The sequence below is a fragment of the Cimex lectularius genome, unplaced genomic scaffold (assembly GCF_000648675.2).
Source record: "Cimex lectularius strain Harlan isolate CLEC.00 unplaced genomic scaffold, Clec_2.1 scaffold87, whole genome shotgun sequence".
Classification (NCBI taxonomy): Eukaryota; Metazoa; Arthropoda; class Insecta; order Hemiptera; family Cimicidae; genus Cimex; species Cimex lectularius.
Genome location: NW_019392768.1, coordinates 664,526 through 683,862, shown reverse-complemented (window position 1 = coordinate 683,862; position 19,337 = coordinate 664,526). Strand labels below are relative to the sequence as shown.

Sequence of the window (19,337 nt, the reverse complement as noted above, 5' to 3'; positions counted from 1 at the left end):
ATGGGTTGTGTAGAGTATTTCTCCTTGGGAAGAAAATATTAAGAAGAAGATATTTGGCCAGTTGCCACCCTCTTTCCTGCCACGCCATAGGGATTTTTCCTTGGGAAACCAGAACTTTTGAATCATTGCTTAAAATTAAATAAAAATCATATCTGCAATATTAAAATTCTTGGCAATCTGCGAATAACCACTGTTTTAGGTTGGTTAGAAACTAAATGGGGGTCAAAAATAAGCCGTATCGATTCCGATCGATCTTTAATTTGTAAAAGGGGCGTAACTTCTTCAGAACACGCTTCGTTTTATTGCTCTTTTCATTTTCAACGGGAGAGGTAATACAATTGAGCTCTTTCCTGTAACTAGCCATTTTCTGGCTAAAAGTTCCCATCGGGGTCCTGGAAAATAAATTTTTGTCGATTAGAGAAGAAAAAAAGTTTAAATAGCGTATTGCCTATTTATTAATAGCGTTGTGCAAATGGGAAACTCCAGTTTGTTTTCAATGTTCACTTGTCTGTGTAATTCGTCGGTTGGTCGGTAGATCGGGGCTGCGTGTTGGGTGGACTCACCGGCTATCTGTCGTTCTGCCGACGAACTATAACTGTTGATACGTTCCCTTGGCAACGGGGACACAGCGCAGCTTGACGACGCCACTCCTTACATTTTTGTACAATACATTTCAATTATTTTTATTTTTCTAGATATACATAGATAAGAAAATGTTGACATGTAGTCGCATACAACCTTGTATATTGGCCTGCTTTTTTTTTTGCTGGTGTAAGTTGATAACATAAATTAAATGATATTTCTGAACTCGGGCAAAACTGGGTAAATCAAAATTTTGTTGACACATGATCGACAGACTTTGCACACTTAATAAAGTGGGATAGAAAGTGTCCTTTTAAACTACATTTCCATACCTGTCTATTTGTAAAGTCGAATAAGTGTATTTTCTTATGTCCTAGTCAATATTTTTCTAGCTTCGACAAAGAAATATTTTCTTTTATTTACGTACTTGTATTAGTATCAGTTTCGGTAGTAATAGGTGAATTGTGTAGGGGTGTCGGTGGCGGCATCACTTGGTCAAAAGTCTTGGGTTCGAATCCAGCGCTGCGGAAAACACTCCCACTGTTGATATGACCTCTACTGTTTCCTAACCTTCGTAAACAAATAAATTAGTCTTTGATTTGCATTTAATAAAGTTGCAATGCTTAATTTCTAAAATTCCTATTACCGTCCGAAAACCTCATACAAGGGCCTCCCCCAGGGGGGTATTTTGAGCCCGTTATTGTATGCAATTTACAAATTCGACCTGGCAACAGCTATTTCCGATGAAGTCAGAATAACACAATACGCGGACGACATCTGTATATACGCTGTAGAAGATTCAATTGAAAACAGTAAAGCCAAATTAAATAGAGCGCTGGGGAATCTGAAGGTTTGGATGGACGCAAACGGTTTGGAAATCTCTGAGCAAAAATCTTTTCTCTGTCCTTTTTCTAAAAAACAGCGAATAAACCTAGGAGATGTAGAGAACCTAAGCGATTATGAATTCCCAGTTAGATTCAATGCCAAGTTCTTGGGACTTTATTTAGATAGAAAACTGACATGGAATCTACATATTAAACAATTGCTGTCGAAAGGGGAACAGCTGTTTAACATTCTAAAGAGTTTCTGCAATAATAAATGGGGTGTTGATCCGATGATAGGTATGCTGTATTACAAATCTTCTATATGATCCGTATTCGACTATGGGGCTATTTTTTATGGAGCAGCTTCCCAATCGCTGTTAAAGAAAATTGATATACTTAGGAATGCATGAATAAGGCGAATTCTTGGAGGCCTATCAAGCACCCCCATAGTTGCGTTAGAAGCCGAAGCTTGTGAGCCCCCTCTGGAAATGAGGCGCAAAAAATTAGCGTTCAACTTCCTTATCAAACTTTTTTGTCAGGAAAGTCCTATATTTAATAAATCAGTTACACTCACTGAAAAAATTCTAACCTCTACCTTTTACCAAAAAAAGAAATCCCTCACCCTAGTGTCGGCCTTCCTACAGTCCTTTCATCTACTCCCTTTTTGAAAGCCCTATGGACCCCTTCTATCAGATGGAGTACGAGGTACTAATTAAAAATTTCGACACAACATTTTTTAAAGATTATTCTCAGCTCGACTCGCATATTGTTCAAAAAGAATTCCTAGCCGACATTAACGAGATATATCCGGAACATGTGTACGAATTTACTGACGGCTCTTCCATCGATGGTAAAACAGGTTATGCCCTTTTTGACCCTAAACATCAATATAAGGAACAACATTCGCTTCCAACTTCAATGTCTGTTTATACAGCAGAACTAATTGCGATAGATAGCGCTCTCGATTACATACGAAAATTGGGTGATTCTAAATTTTGTATCCCCACAGACTGTCGAAGCATTGTAGAAAGGATAAATAACATTACCCCAGAACATAAATGCAGAAACCAAATTTTTGCCCAAATCTGTAGGAAAATGCTTGAGACAAAAATCATCAAAAAGGGTGGCATTGTGTTGGGTGAAAGGGCATGCAGGCTTATGGCAAAATGAAACGGTGGACGCACCTGCAAAGGAGGCTGCAACATCAGGTCCAACCCTTGACATTAAAATTCCTAAAGATGACGGGAAAAACTTTTTGGAAAAGTTTTGTAGAAATCTGTGGCAAGAAAAATACAACGCAACAAATGTTGGGAATTATTACAGGTCACTGTTCCCTGAGCTCAAGAAAAAACCGTGGTTTTCGGAAGGCGATAGCCCAGAAGGAATGTCAAAGGAGTTCTATTCTACTAGTTTTAGACTGAAGACAAATCATGGCCTATGGGGTAGCTACAAGAAGAGAATCGGTTTGGCTTCGTCTCCGAACTGTTCCACTTGCGATTGCCCTTCAAATCTTTCCCACATAATTTTTGAATGTCCAGAATACGAAAATGAAAGAGACAAACTGCTAAAAAATCTGAGCAAAGTCCCAAACATTTCCAAACCAATAAACTTAGAATCTGTCCTAATAAGCAACAATCCATTAGCTTTCGACATAATCTATGGATTTCTAAAGTCGATAAACGTTTCTTTTTGATTATCTTCAACCATGAAAATTCAGAAGATGATGGAGCTGAATGAGTGGGTGCGGGCGCGCGGCGGGGACCTGGTCCTGGTCGGCCGATCCCGCTCGACAGTAAAATGAAAATAGAAAACTTGTAGTTTAGATCCTTCGAGCTATAGAACAACAAACCGTCAACCAGCCACCTAAAAGCAAGGTTTAAGTGAAAATCACATTCAAAAATCCAGTGAAGCGTACTTATGGCCTGGTGTAGATACAATTCTCACTTTTTTGTGACAGCTTCCCTTATACTTAATAAATTGGTGATATTTAGACGGTCGATTCATTTTACCTTCATTATAAGCTCTGTCAAGCAAAGTACTGGCTCGTTAAATTTCTTCGAGCTTTACCAAGTTTAGTGTTTTTTCTTCTTCAATTTTTAAACAAATGTTCTCCAAATTCTGCCATGTTTTGGAGATTGAATCGAATTTATGCCTGCTCTTTGGCTGTCAAATTAGTGCCAGTAATCCGGATGCAAAATTTTATCTTTCGGTTGCTTAGCGTGGCATTTGGAGCCCAAATTTTGCCCCATAATCCTTGGTAGAATGCTAATATCGGCTGTGTTTAGCATTATCGAACCGGGCTCGCTACTTTCGACTGGACAAATTAGACTCTCGTTGCAAAATATGCAAATGAAATGGAAAAACGGTTGGGTGCATGGTTCGGCCTTGTTGAACATGTCTGGGTGGTCCGCTAAGTCTCGTCGGTTTTACTAGACCCTTCAATGTTCGTTTATATTAAGAGTAAATTTTCTTCCGATTAGCAGCGCATTGTTTGGAACATTGTAGCATATAGCGGTTTATTTTTTAATTTTTTTTACCTCTAAACTCAAAAGTCGTTGGTTATTCTTTTTGGTCCTCTTGTTCTTGTGCTGTTCACTTTTTCTTTCTAGCTGTTTCGGTCATACTTGTTCATTCGATGCTTTAATGTTTTATAGAATAATTTGTGCATTTGACAATCGAAAATTATTGTTCGGTCATTAATTTTTGACTATTTTATAGTCATAGGTAAATAAAATGCGACTTAAACATTTAGTAAACAAGGAAGGAATTACGTCGTTCTTTGTAAGCACTGAAGGATAGGAAATATTCTGTGGAAATCAAGGGAAAACACGCGATCTTCAGGAATCCAACGTACTTTCCACGGGCCAGTGGGATAGAAACAAATTTAGAACTAATTTTGATTTACAATTCTTTACTGTTATAGTTACAACTTTTGTTCTGAAATTATAGGACGCTTACTGTTTTAATTTAACATCCTCGTAGTGTTCATGTGTCCTCCATCAAAATTAAAAAGAAGAGCGATTGTAAGGAAGTGACCGTACTGAGATAACGCGAGGTCAAGGATATAAGCAGGGTAAAGCATGGCGATAACTACTTTCCTTTATTTGGTTTTGAAGTCTTCTTTAAAAACATGGGATATGTTCAGGATCAGAGCGTAGTCAAAAGTCGCAATCAGGATTATAAGCAGGGAAAGGCAAGATGCAGAATTCAGGACTACTATTGTTTCAACTTTGCTTTAACACAATATAGTTCCATTCACAAATTATTTTATTAAATTATTTAAATTTTATACTGTATTCATCGTTAGTTCTTTGATTCTTTTTTGACCACTTCTATTATAGATAAAGTCAAGTTCGATTAGCAGTTTGTGTACCCCTCGCCTCCGTCAAAAATGACAAGACGATGAAACGAGCTTAAAATTCGCGATTTTCCTTTACAAATCTTTTGATGAAACTTTCTTCTTTCACGAGTTGCAACTGTATGTCCATTAGACCGACAGCGTGATCGCAATTACGGCTACGTGATTCGACGAAACGCGAAACTGAAGAATCAGCGAGACGAGGCGGACTAGTTCAATCAAAAAGTTCTTTTCGGAATGATGTGTTTATTAAAAGTTTCTGTCCTTTCAGTGTTATATTTTAATTTAAATATTTGTCGCGTTAAATAAAATTTAAAACTGATAAAAAGAATCTTAAGAAGAACTTGAATATTACATTAATTTTTACAATGAAGCTTGTTTTTAAAGCCTATTAATACTGAACTTCAAAACAACGTTTACATAAAATACGAATCACATTCTTCTGTAGGGGGCCTCATAAACCACGAATTCCAAGTACGTGACCGTTGTCCCGCGGAAGAAGCAGCGCTGTTTCGTCAGACCGCAGCAACCTCAGAGCTCTTCTTATGCAAAACCGACCCTTGTTACTGGAGATACAAATTACCGCTCATTTTAAACGTAGATCCGGCAAGTTGGTCCTTTGTCTCTCTCGTCTCCTTTTATGGAAGTACTTCCGGATAGATTAATGAAAGAAAAGGACCTAGATCGATTTGGATATGTGATAACCTAAGGAGTCTATTAGGAGAAAACTTTCAATGTTTTTTTTGTATGTTGTAACGGCTTTTACGTTTCTAGAGAATCTCATTGCATTCAAACCTCGTAAGTATATAAAATAATGAAAAATAAAGCACGTATTAAAATAAATCCAACTTAGTTGGATTTCAAACATATAATGATGACTGAAAAATTTGGCGTTTTCGTACAAGAGATGACTTTTTTCGTTATCGTGTCTTTCTACCTCCAATTTATGAATTCTTTAGGCAATATATTGTTAAGGTTTAATACCATTGGTTCTAAGGTCTGCGTGCCCTCGCTACTTTGTTTTATCATTGTCCATCACTCAGTATCAACCCAAGACGTTCCAGAATTCATCTTTGACCTTTGGGACACTAGGCAGTTCTAAAGCGCTTTTAATGGATTGATTATCTGTAACAGGATTTTCACTTTATATGGTTCATAAAAGGAATCTAAAATAGAATTATAGTATTTTAAATGTAGGATAACGGTAGGGTCAGTATGGGCAATCGTTTAATATAGCCTGAACAGTTGTCGGATGAAACGCCATATGTTTGCAACCCCATGTGCTGCAATATGCAAGGTTAACGACGCCAGAGAAGTGCTAATTTTTGTTTTGTTTTTTTAGATCAACGACCCTTCGAAAACAGCATTAGGTAGTTTAACGGCCCGAAACGATTGTGATTTAGCAAAACCCACATGGTTAATTAGCAACTCATTGGAGGTAAGTGGCTGCCGTGCTAGGCACCACAGAGGCCACATCCCACGGAAAACCATTTTTCGCTTTCACCACCGCTTCGGAACAAATCGGACGAACAATCCACGCTTTTACTTCGTATTAGCGGCTCCACCGATCCGTCGGTTTGCAGGGCGTTTTCCCCAAGTTGTGTAACCACTTCGGTGCGAAGCTTTTGTCAGTTTTCTTTTTAAGAAATGATGGAGCTTCGGAAGGTTTCCTTTTTTCTTCTTTAAATCTGCTAACGAGGTTTTAATGCATGTGGAAGCTTAAAAGTACAAATTAGCTTCATCCGCCGTTTCAAATTCAAAGGGGTTTCTTAGCAATGTTAATAATACACATTTGAATTTTTATTCCATTTTAATGCCCTTGATACATTCATAGTATTCAGGCTTATTCAGACTTTCTGTCTAGTCTGCATGTCTGTCTCCCTCAACTCCCCTTCTCACTTTCCTCTCTTTTTTCTCTTTTCCTCCCTCTCTCTATCTGTCTGTCTCTCTCTTTCTCTTTCTTTCTTTCTCTCTCTCCGTATTTATCTCACTCTCTCTGTGTCTTAATATGTTCCTTTCTCTTTCTCTCTTCATCTGTCTCAATCTCTCTCTCTCTCTCTCTCTCTCTCTCTCTCTCTCTCTCTCTCTCTCTCTCAAATGGTAACGCAATTTTTGATTTTGACTTGAGCATGATGAAAATGGTAAAAATATAAAATCTTACGTTCTGACGTAGATATCCTATCTTGTGTTCATCTTACACAATGACTATAATTATAAACACAGTTAAAATTGCACAAGTTTTAATTTATTACGAGTATTTTTAATTGATTGCTGTTTTATTATTGTTAGTTTTTATATTCTAAATTATTCTTCCTTTTGCATTTAATCGATTCCTACGCCGGAAAATTGGTGTTTTAAATAAATTCAATCACTTACGATGAATGCATAGGTAATTAATTTAGATAAAATGATAATTTTGTATAATAACATAATTAATTTTTATGTTATTTTGTTTCAGGTTAGTTCAACATGCTCATAACAAAACTGACTTGGTGTAAGTAGCCTTCTGTAACTTTCGTCGGGGTTCGTTTATGTACTAAATAATTATTCTATTGGTAGTGTTTTTCTGTTTGGTAAATAACGAAAATTATTTAGATTTAAGGTAGTTTATTTAGATTCACAGCTAATCCACTTTGGGATAGGACATTTTATAATATTCCCTATAAATAACCGTCAAATTAAATTATAAAAAATTAAAAAAATTCGATATGTCAGTTGTAATTTTCCATCCAGCCCATCGAACAATCGATTTCTAAGCATTTGAAATAAAAGTCTCCGAAAGGAATTTATTCAAGGATGGGGATGATTATGTGCAATGAAGTCACCATGATCAGCGTGAGTAATGGTGATTGTTCGTGTAACTCTATTATCCCACCGACCGACGAATAACCACATAGCTTCTTCGTCGAAACTGGATCGACATTTATTTTTTCGTTTCCATTTCGATCTTAGCATGATGTCACGTTTTTATAAAAAATGCCAATTGAAATAAATTAAATCATACTTCATTCGCGGAATAGACTGTGCTTTTGAAAAATTCTCTTGGAAAATTTTGAAGGTGTAGAATGGTCGAATTTTTTGATATTCATTTCTTTATATACCATTTAATGTATAGCGTGATTATATATTTCATGTTATTTTTCATTATATCATGGATATGTTTTATGTGTGGTGGACACATCGATTAAATACATCGTCGAAGTATGTCAGTATGCTGGATACATTGAATAAACTTATCTTATATAACAGTGCATGAATTTAAAAAAAATAATTTTTTTATACATTGCATAAAATATATCATGGACACATTGAAAAATACATTGTGGATCTATCGATCATAGTGTATCTAGGATACGTTGCGTAGATATATAGTTGATACATTGCATGCAATGTATCGTGAATACTTTTTATAAAATATATCGTCATTCTGTTGCGTAAAACATACCTTAACTTATCTGGTACAATATATCTATTATATCTCGAACAGTTTCTAGTTAAAGTGTTAGATGCATTGACCATTTTTTCACTCACGAATGATTTGAATATCGATACGGTTAAATGGATGAAAAAACAAGTTATCATGTATATATATCATAAATACAATATATGGTCTATATATCTTATATAGCGTATTGTGGAAAATATATCTTCGAAATATATATATCTTCGATAAATTTTATAAAATGTATCTATGCATTTTTACGCAAGACAGGCTGTTCGAACGTAAAATGTGAATAATAAATAGGAAACCAAATTAATTTTTATCCATAACTTCGTCATTTTTTGACCAATTTAAAATCCTATTGCACCATTGATTTCAGCTTAAAACATCTTTTAAATGAGGTGTCAGAATTTATAGGGTCGTATTTGAAATTTCGAAGTTGAACTTGGCCTGGGGTACCCTGTCTAATTTTACTCCAAAAAAAGTAAAAATTTGAAACATGTCTAAAAAAATATTAAACCCGTAGCGAAATTCAGCCGGGCCGTCTAAAAAGGACACCTGGTGTCGTAGGATACAATGCTTACAGTTTTTCCCCATGAGAATTTTATATTACCAGTAATATTAACATCACTGTTTTTTTATAGATATTTTAAATTGTTAAAATGTGTAATTCGCACTTTTTGCCAATGGATCGTTATGACGTTTTATCCCAACCTTCGACCCTGAGCCAAATGTGAAAAGACATTTCATTTTCTTTATTTTTCCTACAAGGAAAAAATATAGCACACAACCGTGTCTATGTTATGAAAATCTGATTAGACATCCTTGGCAACTTAGAATCGATCTCTTTCATACATGACGTTGTGCAACAACCGTTTGGGTCGAAAAAAATCGCGGCATGTTCTCAACAGTGGACCCCTTACGCAACAGTTTCCCCTGGCGTACGATTTTCCACCGTTCTTACATAAAAATATCCCTAGCTTCAAAAAATGTCAAAACGGCTGTAATAGGACGGGGAAGAGTGCAGCTTTACAAGTCGCTAACGGGTCCCAGGGTAAACTTGAGACTCTTGACATATTTCTTTAGGAATCCAGAGACATAGTTAACTTTCTAGAGGATTAATTTTTCTACCTGCAAACACCAAGTTAACAGTGCGATCGTAATCTACCAAAACGGTCGTTGCTGTTCTCTTTTTTTCTCATGTAGGACGAAAAAGAAACAAGGGTACTTTTTCATAACTAGAAATGCGAATGTACCAGCCATGAATGCCAATTTGCTTTAACTCTAAAGAATATTATGCGAGATTTCTTCTTGAGATCTGCGGTGTGTTGACACTAGAGTTTCTAATGATTCCTTTTTTGGCCGCTTTGCCAAATGAGAAAAGAGAGATCAAAAATAAAATAAAAATATTTCTATTTATATGTGAAATTTCTTGATGAGTTGAGATTATGAAATTTTTACATTTCCTCTCATCCTGGTTCTCCCAGTTTCGCTAATCTCGGGAGTCAGACGCGAAAAAAAAACCCATCGAATTTGTTGGAATGATGACAGACATAGTGACCCTAGGCAAACCGGGACGTTCTTAGATGAGATGTGTAATTTTTTGTAAAATTCTGCAGTGTGATTAATTTTAAGCTTGGTCATTTCCTACCATCCTCGTACTCGCTGTTTTCCTTTTAAGACATTCGGCAAAATTCAATTAATTAAGGTTTTAAGTTGAGATAAAAAAGTCAATGTCACGAGCGGGATTCGAACCCACGACCTTCGGCTTCATTAAATTCACTATTTTTCGTACAAAAAATGAATTGAAATGAAGTACACTTCACTAAGCTCTCCCTGGCCATTTCATTTGTCGCCGAGAATCCAATCCGATTACAGACATTTGAAAAATGGCAAAAAGGAGGGAAAATTCAAAAGGTGGGGTTGAGATGGGAAGTTGGTGCCCGAGGGGATCGAAGTTACGATAGCTCAAGTGGTAGAGTAGCGGCGTATCAAGCCGAAGGTCGTGGGTTCGAATCCCGCTCGTGACATTGACTTTTTTATCTCAACTTAAAACCTTAATTAATTGAATGTTATTAATTGGTCAAGCGGACCACGAAAAATAGTGAATTGGGTAAAATGTTGACAGACAATACCAGCTAAATTTGGCAGATTAGGACATTCATAGATGATTGTGTGATTTCATGTGACGAAACACTTGTTTTCATGTGCAATAGTTTTTACTTAATTCTGCAGGTGAAACACACTAAATCTGGCTTTTGATCATCCTGGACCGCCTATTCTCTGGTTTTAACGGTCTGACGCCATGAAAAGGAATAAATCTGTCATTTTTTCGTCTTAACCGGTTGGTTTTGAACGATAATCTTCAACATCCAATATAGGTTTTGATTAGCAGTATTGACAATCATCGTATTTATCTATCCAAACCCTCCAGATCTTAAAACGAACCAAGATTTTTGGAGATCCCAAGATCTGTAAGGTTTTGTTCTGTGCTCCTTGTGATGAATTATGATTAGACCTATCAGATTTTCAGGACCTGTAATTTGGTCATAGTAAATAAGCGAAAATATCTTTGCATTGTGACAGTCAGTTTGGAAATAATAGTCTGATATGAAGCTTACAGTACGGGATCTGCGTGAAGACACAACGCACAGATGAACCACTAACATCCGAAACGCGAGAGGAAGATGATGATATGTGGTGATATCTTGATGATTGAAAACGACCGAAAGTTAATAACTAACCCCCTTAAAAAGACCAGAGCCATAAGGAAATTCCATCCTGTTAACATTACCGTCCCGCAGTGATCAAGACTGCCACAAACGGACTAGGTAGATTTGGCAAAATTTTTATAGGATTGGAAATAAAAGCAACCGTCTGGTGTTACTGATTGCAAATGTATTTCTTCAGTATTTGTTAGCAAGGCAACAATTGTTGTATTTGTAATGGAACATGCTACCTCACCCAACATGCCCTGTCTGGCCTTCAGATTACCATCTTGTCCGACCAGTGCAGAATTATTATGTTAAACCTAATAACTTCTCAGTAGATCATAGATCATATTAAAACTGCTTTGATAAGGCGGAAATAATAGTATAAACAAAATATTGATCAGTAAACTATAGTGCCATGGTTCATGGTTTATCTCCTCACTTCGTAAGTTCATATTTGAAAAGGTTGAGAGTCGTCTCGATTAGAAAGGTCACATTGACACGAATTCGACTGTTGGGAGATGGTATGGGGTCAGGGTTATAGGCCTTACATCTTCTATTGTTTTGGCTTGCCAATTTCAACGCATATTATCTAATATTTCTTTCCCAAAATAAGTAAGAACCACCTTCGGAAAGCGAAAAGCATATACAAACATGTGTATCTTGTTCTTTACCTGAGGGCTGTATGTATCACCAAGGTTGATGGTTAGGCTTCATTCTGCCCCCTTACCTTTCCACTTCTTTTGTCAATATCATCGCAGGATCATCTCTGATCCGATAAATGCATCCTACTGATATTGTTTACTCCGCCGAGCTGTTTTTCTTTTCTGGGTGCCTTATTAAAACGCCGTCTCCCTGGGTAGCGTTAAGGTTATAAGGAGTTTGAGGCATGACTTTGATTTTTCTTGTTTCTAAATTTTTGCCGACGGCAACGCTTCTTCAGGATATTTGCTAAAACTATCATTTCATAATTTCTTACGTACCTTCCAAAATAAGTGAACAGCCATGCTTTAGAATGCATTTTAGAGTATATTTTTATTTGATGATGTATGATATTTTGCTTGACTTGAAGTTCCTTTTCATAAAATTAACAAAGCAAAGAAGACTCTCAGGCGTTATATCAGGGATATAAACAGGATGGGACAAACTTCCGATTAATAATCAATGTAATAAAATTGTAGAATGTTAGAAGTTAGAAATGATAAAAAGTATCTTTCAATCTTCTCCAAAATAAGTCAAAAAAATGAACCAACACACGTGAATTTTTTCTTTTTGAGCTACTATATTAAAAAAGCACACCGTGTGACATCAGGGTTATAAGCAGGGAGAGGCAAGTTTTTGCCACAAGTGATTTCAATTAACTAGATAAATCTTTAAATTTTTTATAATCTATACTAATATTAAAAAGAGAGAAAGTTGGTTGTATAGTACAATAATAGGTAATCTCGAAACCTACTGGTCCGATGTTGATTAATTTTTATTAAACACGTTCTTTATGATCACAGAAAGGACATAGACACAGTTTTCATACGGTTTCTTCAAGATGTCCAAAAATTAACTTTAAAAAATACAAAGGCAACTATCTAGAAATGGTTTACATTAACAGAGACACACAGCATTAATTACAGTACAGATACATGCGAACTCAGCCGTAGGTACGACAACATCATAAACCCCATAAACCATTAAATTTTATTTATGTATTTCTCTTCCTTTCGTTATCGTGTATAATAATTAACTTCCTTGCCAATATTGAATAAACCCAATCCAGAAAATCTCCATTCTCGACTTTCTTTGAGTCTAAAAAACCGCCTATGATCAATACAGATTTCCCAGATTTACCTCGTTACCCGCCCTGTCACAATCATATAAAAATAGCAGAATATAAATTCACGTTTCACAATAATTTCACACTAAACAAATACGTCACCACAATTAGCACCTGTGTAGTTTATGTCCTGTGAAATACTCGGTTCAAAATTTAAAATATTTACGTCCGTGTTGTATGTTTTTCAATCAACAATGTTTTTGAATTCACCCAGGGCCTGAAGATGACCAGAATAATGGTCAAAACGTCGGCAAAAAATGAAAAAGGTGTTTCATTCCTGACCACTCCTCACGGTTTCAACAAATTAACTTAATACTTTTAAACGCTAAATATGAATCTAATGATATGCCTATAAATTAGATTTTAAAAGGCTTCAGCTATCCGGCAGTTTTAATTTTTCTGTTTTTTTACAACTGCTTACTTTGATGCACCAAGTAAAACATATACTATATTCATGTAAACAATAACGTGAAGGCAACCATTCAGTGATGGATGCCGTTATTACATTAGTGTGATGAGTGAGATGGACTCCATCCTAGGGACCGATGTGAAATAGTGAGGTTATTGCGAGGGCAGCTCTCGTCCAGTCTTCAGTGAGGATTGTTGGGTAACGTGGTGGATGACAGGTTTTTGACGAAATGGCTCAGATAATCGGATAATTTGGAATGGAACTGCTTTTGTTTTGAACAGTGAGGACTTCACAAAAGCATAACCTATATCATGAATATACCTGGGCTAATAACACATTTTCCCGAAGGATCCTATATCATGTAGATGACGGATATCGCAACATAAAAAAAGACGATCCACTTCGAAGAGTGTAACGTTCACCGAAATCAATCAGAGTGTCAATCAATCTCAGAATTCTCTTACAGCATCTAGGGTGCAGTGGGGCTTGCAAAGAATACGGTCTTTTAGAAGATGATGAGAATTTGAAAAATCCTTACAGATGCCGTGATTTCTCAATCGGTTTTTCAATTAAGAGAATCGTTTGTATTCCTTACTAAACTATCTTTCGCTGTAAGGACAATCGTATATGTGGGGTTATATTTGTGGGAAAAATGTTTTTCCCGTGGACAATTATACTCCGGTTTCTCATGAACCAAAACAATAAATCAAATTTCTGTACTTATAACAAAGTTACAATTAATTATACAAATGTTCAAAGAGTCCGGGGGGGTCGACTGCTTGTATGAAGTATGGCCTTATTGTACAAATTTTGCTGCTTTCAGTATGGGATGAGGATTATATTAAAAATCCTTATAAGTATTATACGTGAACACAATGAAAGGAATTCCCACTTTTCAGATTGATAATAAAATGCGTTTCTTAATGGATTTAAATTGATAGAAGTGCATTTAGGTGGTGATGGCCGATGTCTCGTGGGTAGTCGGGTCGGCTCGCCACCCCTCTCCGTATCGCCGAGTCGGCCGAGAACACGCGGAGTCATCAGTCTCAATCGCACTCTCCACGGGTCCGCATCGCGTAGCTGTGCTGTGAAATTTCGTTGCGGGATCAGTTGACAAAACGACGGAGAGACGCGTCATCAGGGTGAACCGAGCCGGGAAAGCCTGTGATGAGGCTGATATGCTCGCGACACGGAGCTTGACTGGGCCGCAGGAAGGTCTCGACCATTTCATCCTCCTGCCCGATTGCGTCCTCGCCATGGACAGTGCCCAGCTCAAAAGAGACCTGGCTGGTCTGCAATTCAGCCTGCACCTCCTCAGCGACGGGCCCAGTGGCAGCGTTTGGCTATGTAAGTCAGAAAAATCAAAGCGTCAAGCCATCTGGTTCCAAATGTCAAAAACCTGCCTGTCATAAACAAATTTGTCCTTACTGACACACAAAAAGGCTGATTAAGCAAGTAGCTGTTATTAGCCTGTCTGCTGCGCATGCAAAATTTGGCCCATTTTCCTATTCTCAGCTCAAGCCTCTTACCAGAAAACCAGAACTAACCTTTATCAGACAAGAATTAGTTCTTTTGTTATCATTAAACCTTAAGAAAATCCAACATAATCAAAATCTCTTAAAATGATATATTTTAAACAAAATTTTAAAGGCAATTTTAAAAAGATAAGGATTCTTCCTTTCCTAAAGACAAAGAAAATCATAGCATACCCCCGTCCACATTACCATACAACTGTTGGAATCGTTTTGAGAGGAACTTGGATAGATTTTTTCCTCCTTTCCAAAGAAAATATATTAATTAATCAAGTCGTTTAACCAAATTAATGGAAAATTAATTCAAGTCAATTAAACGGCTTGCTGGAGTGTGTCCACTAAATTGTACAGCGATAAGTGACACGTTGAATTATGAACGTATGAAACTATTTTTATGTAGATGAAATGCCCAAACGGAGATTGGTTTTAATCATTTCCTCTCTTTTCCTAGGGAAAACGGCGCGGATTGACGGACCCGATTTTCTGTCATTATGAATCAGAGATGACAAATACGTACAAGTTTATATTCTTGAAATTACCATGTCAAACCCAATATGTTTTTCTTCCTCCGGGCTATCAATTTCTCCAAGCCTGGTAACGTAAATTTTAACTTCCAACTAAAAACAATGATTCTATTAAATATTTCGCTTTTATTGGTCAGAAATCATCGAGTTTTAAATGTTTTTATAAGTCTTATGAGAGTTTTTCAACTATTTCAGTAAACAATAGTATCAAACTCCAAGTCTTATTTTAAAAATTGGCTATACGAAGATATCATTGGCGCCTTTTGAATATTCTTCATCTATTATGATAGTTCACACTTAGGGCTTATCTCGAAATTTCCTAAAATATTTTCCTCTATGCGAGCCTACAGATAATCTCTCACATAAAGAAGACATTCTTGGAAATATCTAATTCTATTTTTCAAAGTGGAACAGGTTTAATTGGGTTTTAATTACCTACATTCTTAGCAGTATGGATATAATTAAATAAAAATAGTTACCATCAGTTTGACCAAACTTATATAGGTTTTAATTACCTACATTCTTAGTAGTATGGATAGAATTAAATAAAAATAGTTACCATCTGTTTGACCATACTTATTTTCTTCGTCTAGTCTTGCTGTTTCTTCTCTTTTTAATATATTGTTTTGCTATGTTTAAATATAAAAAGAAGGAAGTTCTTTCTCTATGCGGTTTTCGATGTCATTTTTCTTCTGCTGTCAAGGCTGAAAGTAGAAGAATGTGTACGTGATCCGTTTATTAAAATAAAAAATAACTGTTCCTTCTTCCATGTGTGTGATGATTACTAATAAATAAACTACCAATAGGTTTTTATTTAAATATTTTCTTTTTAATTTTTTAGAAATCTTGTTCAAATTCTTCAATTCATTGTTTATGGTTTCTTAATAAAAAAACACATTGGCTTTAAATCAATGAGAAAACATTTAAAGGAAGTTTGTATGCATGTGTGGATCCTCGGACTTTTTGTTTAAGTACTATTAAAGTCATTGTGGTACCGTTCCCTGCATACGAGGAGTGGTGTGGAACCGGTTCGACGCCTACCTCAAATCGAAAAAACGACCTTCTTAACGGATATTTATTATGTTTAGGCCCGATGTCTCGAAGTAGACATTGAAGTCCAGTCAGGCTTAGAGAGGCTTTCACTGACGCGTGGCGAATTTATACAAAAGTCAGCAGTAGTAAATCGAATTAAACGGACCATTATATGTTTTGTTACTCGTGAAGCGTGAGCAGATATTTTTCTTTAAAATATTACTTTTTACGGTGTTTTTAATAATTGGTAGTCACTTTCTTTAACTTTTTAACGCATGAAAGACGTCGAATTTTTTATTATGCCGCTACTGTCTTGGTCTTCAATAAATGTACAAATGTCTTGGACATATTGTCACAAGTTTACCTAATTTTTTAAATTTGTTACCATCTGTGCAAATTATATACTTTATGTACTGAAATTCAATATTATTTATTATAAAGCATTAACTGGTCAAGCGGACCACGAAATTAGTGAATTATTTATTATTCCATTTATGTTTTAATGGTCAATTGACCGAGGAGTTACTTCTTTCAATTGATTATTCTTTTTATGTTAGGTATTGGTTGATGTCAAAAAAATCAGTGTCACGAGCGGGATTCGAAGAAAGGAGTCAGTGTCTGAGAGGATCGAAATCACGATAGCTCAAGTGGTAGAGCGGCGGCTTATTGAGTCGAAGGTCGTGGGTTCGAATCCTGCTCGTGCACTGACTTTTTAATCTCAACCAAGACCTTACATAAAAAGAATAATTATTTATTATTTGCATAGTTCCTGAGCGGAGCCAGGCAACTGACTTGTTCTCCCATCTTTCTGAATAGTTAATTATGCGCTATTCGCAAGGAGGTCCCGGGGCCATCTCCGCTTCAGTCGCCTTACTGGTTTGTTGGGATGGATAATGTTGGACATCGGGCTAATGTGTTACACTGGATTGGGACTGTATTCTTTGGATGTTCGAAGGTTTAGCCCCACTTACATAATTAAAAAAAAGAAATTTTATACTGGAACAAATAAGCTATAGAAATATTCATTGACTTGACCATAAAACCTTATGTTTCAACACTTTTTATTTGCCTTTTTAATGCGTTTTTCTGTTTTTCTTCCACAATCGTAAAGATTAAGTGCTGTCGATATTGCATGGAGAAAGAGAGAGTAAATCAGAATGGGCTTACATAAAAATATATTTTCCTTTAATGACATTCACGATTTTCACTTTCTTTATAAATTTTGTGGTGTTCGTATCGGTGGTGATGGGAATATCGGTCAATGGTTGTTTTGGAAAGAAAACGACTAAGAATCTTTGCCGACGTTTCGATTTAATTCAAATCTTTATCAAGGCATCCTGTATATACAGGGTGAATTGCTACTCGTGCTACAAACTTCTCCAGTAGATTCTTCACCCTAAAATGAACAAAAAAGTTCATATTGTCCATGGTCCGATTCTCAACCATTTCAGAGTAATTTCGCTTTTTATCGATTTTGAAAGATATCACGTCCTGGCGTCGGAAAATCGTGATATCTTTTAATCTAAACATTTCTCTTAAAATCTATAAGCACCGTTGAAATCCCCGTTAATTTTTAGAGAGAATCAAAATCATAATTCCATTGAAATTTTTTAATTTAATTTAATGCCCATTTAGTATGTAATGCTTAAGAAGTTTACAAACAGCTAGAAGGTCAAGGAAGAAAGACCCAAACGTTTTGCCACCTTCATCTTCTTATTGAAAAATTAACGGGGATTTCAACGGTGCTTATAGATTTTAAGAGAAATGTTTAGATTAAAAGATATCACGATTTTCCGACGCCAGGACGTGATATCTTTCAAAATCGATAAAAAGCGAAATTACTCTGAAATGGTTGAGAATCGGACCATGGTCAATATGAACTTTTTTGTTCATTTTAGGGTCAAGAATCTACTGGTGAAGTTTGTAGCACGAGTAGCAAGTCACTCTCAAACATTAGCAATCCTTGAACCACCATTTTTTCTCTTTTTGTCATCAACATCTTGGTCTCACAACCACTAAATAAGAAAATGACGAGTGCGTTGGAAGCGTTATTAAATCAGGTAGTTTTCCTCAAATTTGCTGCCTTCTGAGACTAAAATTAGAAACTCTGGATTACTTTATACACTTTCCGATTTACACAATTTTCCACTCTTTTTGTAGTTCTGGCTGAAATAAAACACAAAAAATTAGCCCAAACATTTTGCCACCGTCATCTTCTTATTGAAAAATTAACGGGAATTTCAACGGTGCTATTAGATTTTCAGAGAAATGTTTAGATTAAAAGATATCACGATTTTCCGACGCCAGGACGTGATATCTTTCAAAATCGATAAAAAGCGAAATTACTCTGAAATGGTTGAGAATCGGACCATGGACAATATGAACTTTTTTGTTCATTTTAGGGTGAAGAATCTACTGGAGAAGTTTGTAGCACGAGTAGCAATTCACCCTGTATATATATATATATATATAGTATATTATTTATTATTACAGAATACATATATATTATGTATAAGAAGGCAAAAAACTTAACTTACCGCTTGATCTCTAAGTGTTATCTTTTTTATTTATGTTTTATTTTTTTATCAATTGGCAAATGTCCCATGTCAGTGTTCTACTTAACTGGTTGCTACCACTAGGGGAACTGCGCGGTCAGGAGCAAGCTTAACCTCCGTCAGGGTTACCCTCTCACAGTGTCCTCACCTCGTACTTCACAGATTACCCTTATCTTATATTTACAATTAACTTGTTTCTATATATAAGTGTATCTTTTAACGTTGTTGATTTATGAGGCTATGGTAGCAATCATTTATGAACTGGGAATCTTGTTTGTAATTGATAGACCGTGAGTCGCTTTTTATAAAAATGGCCTCTAGGAATTTGCGTTTTTTTTTCATGATTTTTATTCTATCAAAATTTATTTTGTGTCCCAAAGACAAGGAAAGTCAAGCGGTAAGTTAAGTTTTTTGCCTTTATGTATATAATATATATGTAATTCTTTAATAATAAATAATAATGTAATAATATACTATATATGTGCAGGATGTCTTTGAATTAAATCGAAACGTCGGCAAAGATTTGAAGTCGTTTTTTTT

General features: G+C 35.9%; 1 protein-coding gene across 12 annotated transcripts in view; it reads left to right on the top strand.

Moving 5' to 3' along the window:
• Positions 1 to 19,337, top strand: part of LOC106667768 (ensconsin-like) — a 296,020-nt gene that overhangs the window by 63,313 nt on the left and 213,370 nt on the right. For 3 of the 12 annotated variants that reach the window (XM_014395925.2, XM_014395918.2, XM_014395915.2), the window contains exon 1: positions 14,205 to 14,501. The exons of the other annotated variants lie outside the window; for them this stretch is intronic. In XM_014395925.2, coding sequence (XP_014251411.1) covers positions 14,333 to 14,501 — 169 coding nt within the window. In that variant the 5' untranslated portion in view covers positions 14,205 to 14,332. Of the gene's footprint in view, positions 1 to 14,204; positions 14,502 to 19,337 lie in introns of those variants that run through there. 12 annotated transcript variants of the gene reach the window in all.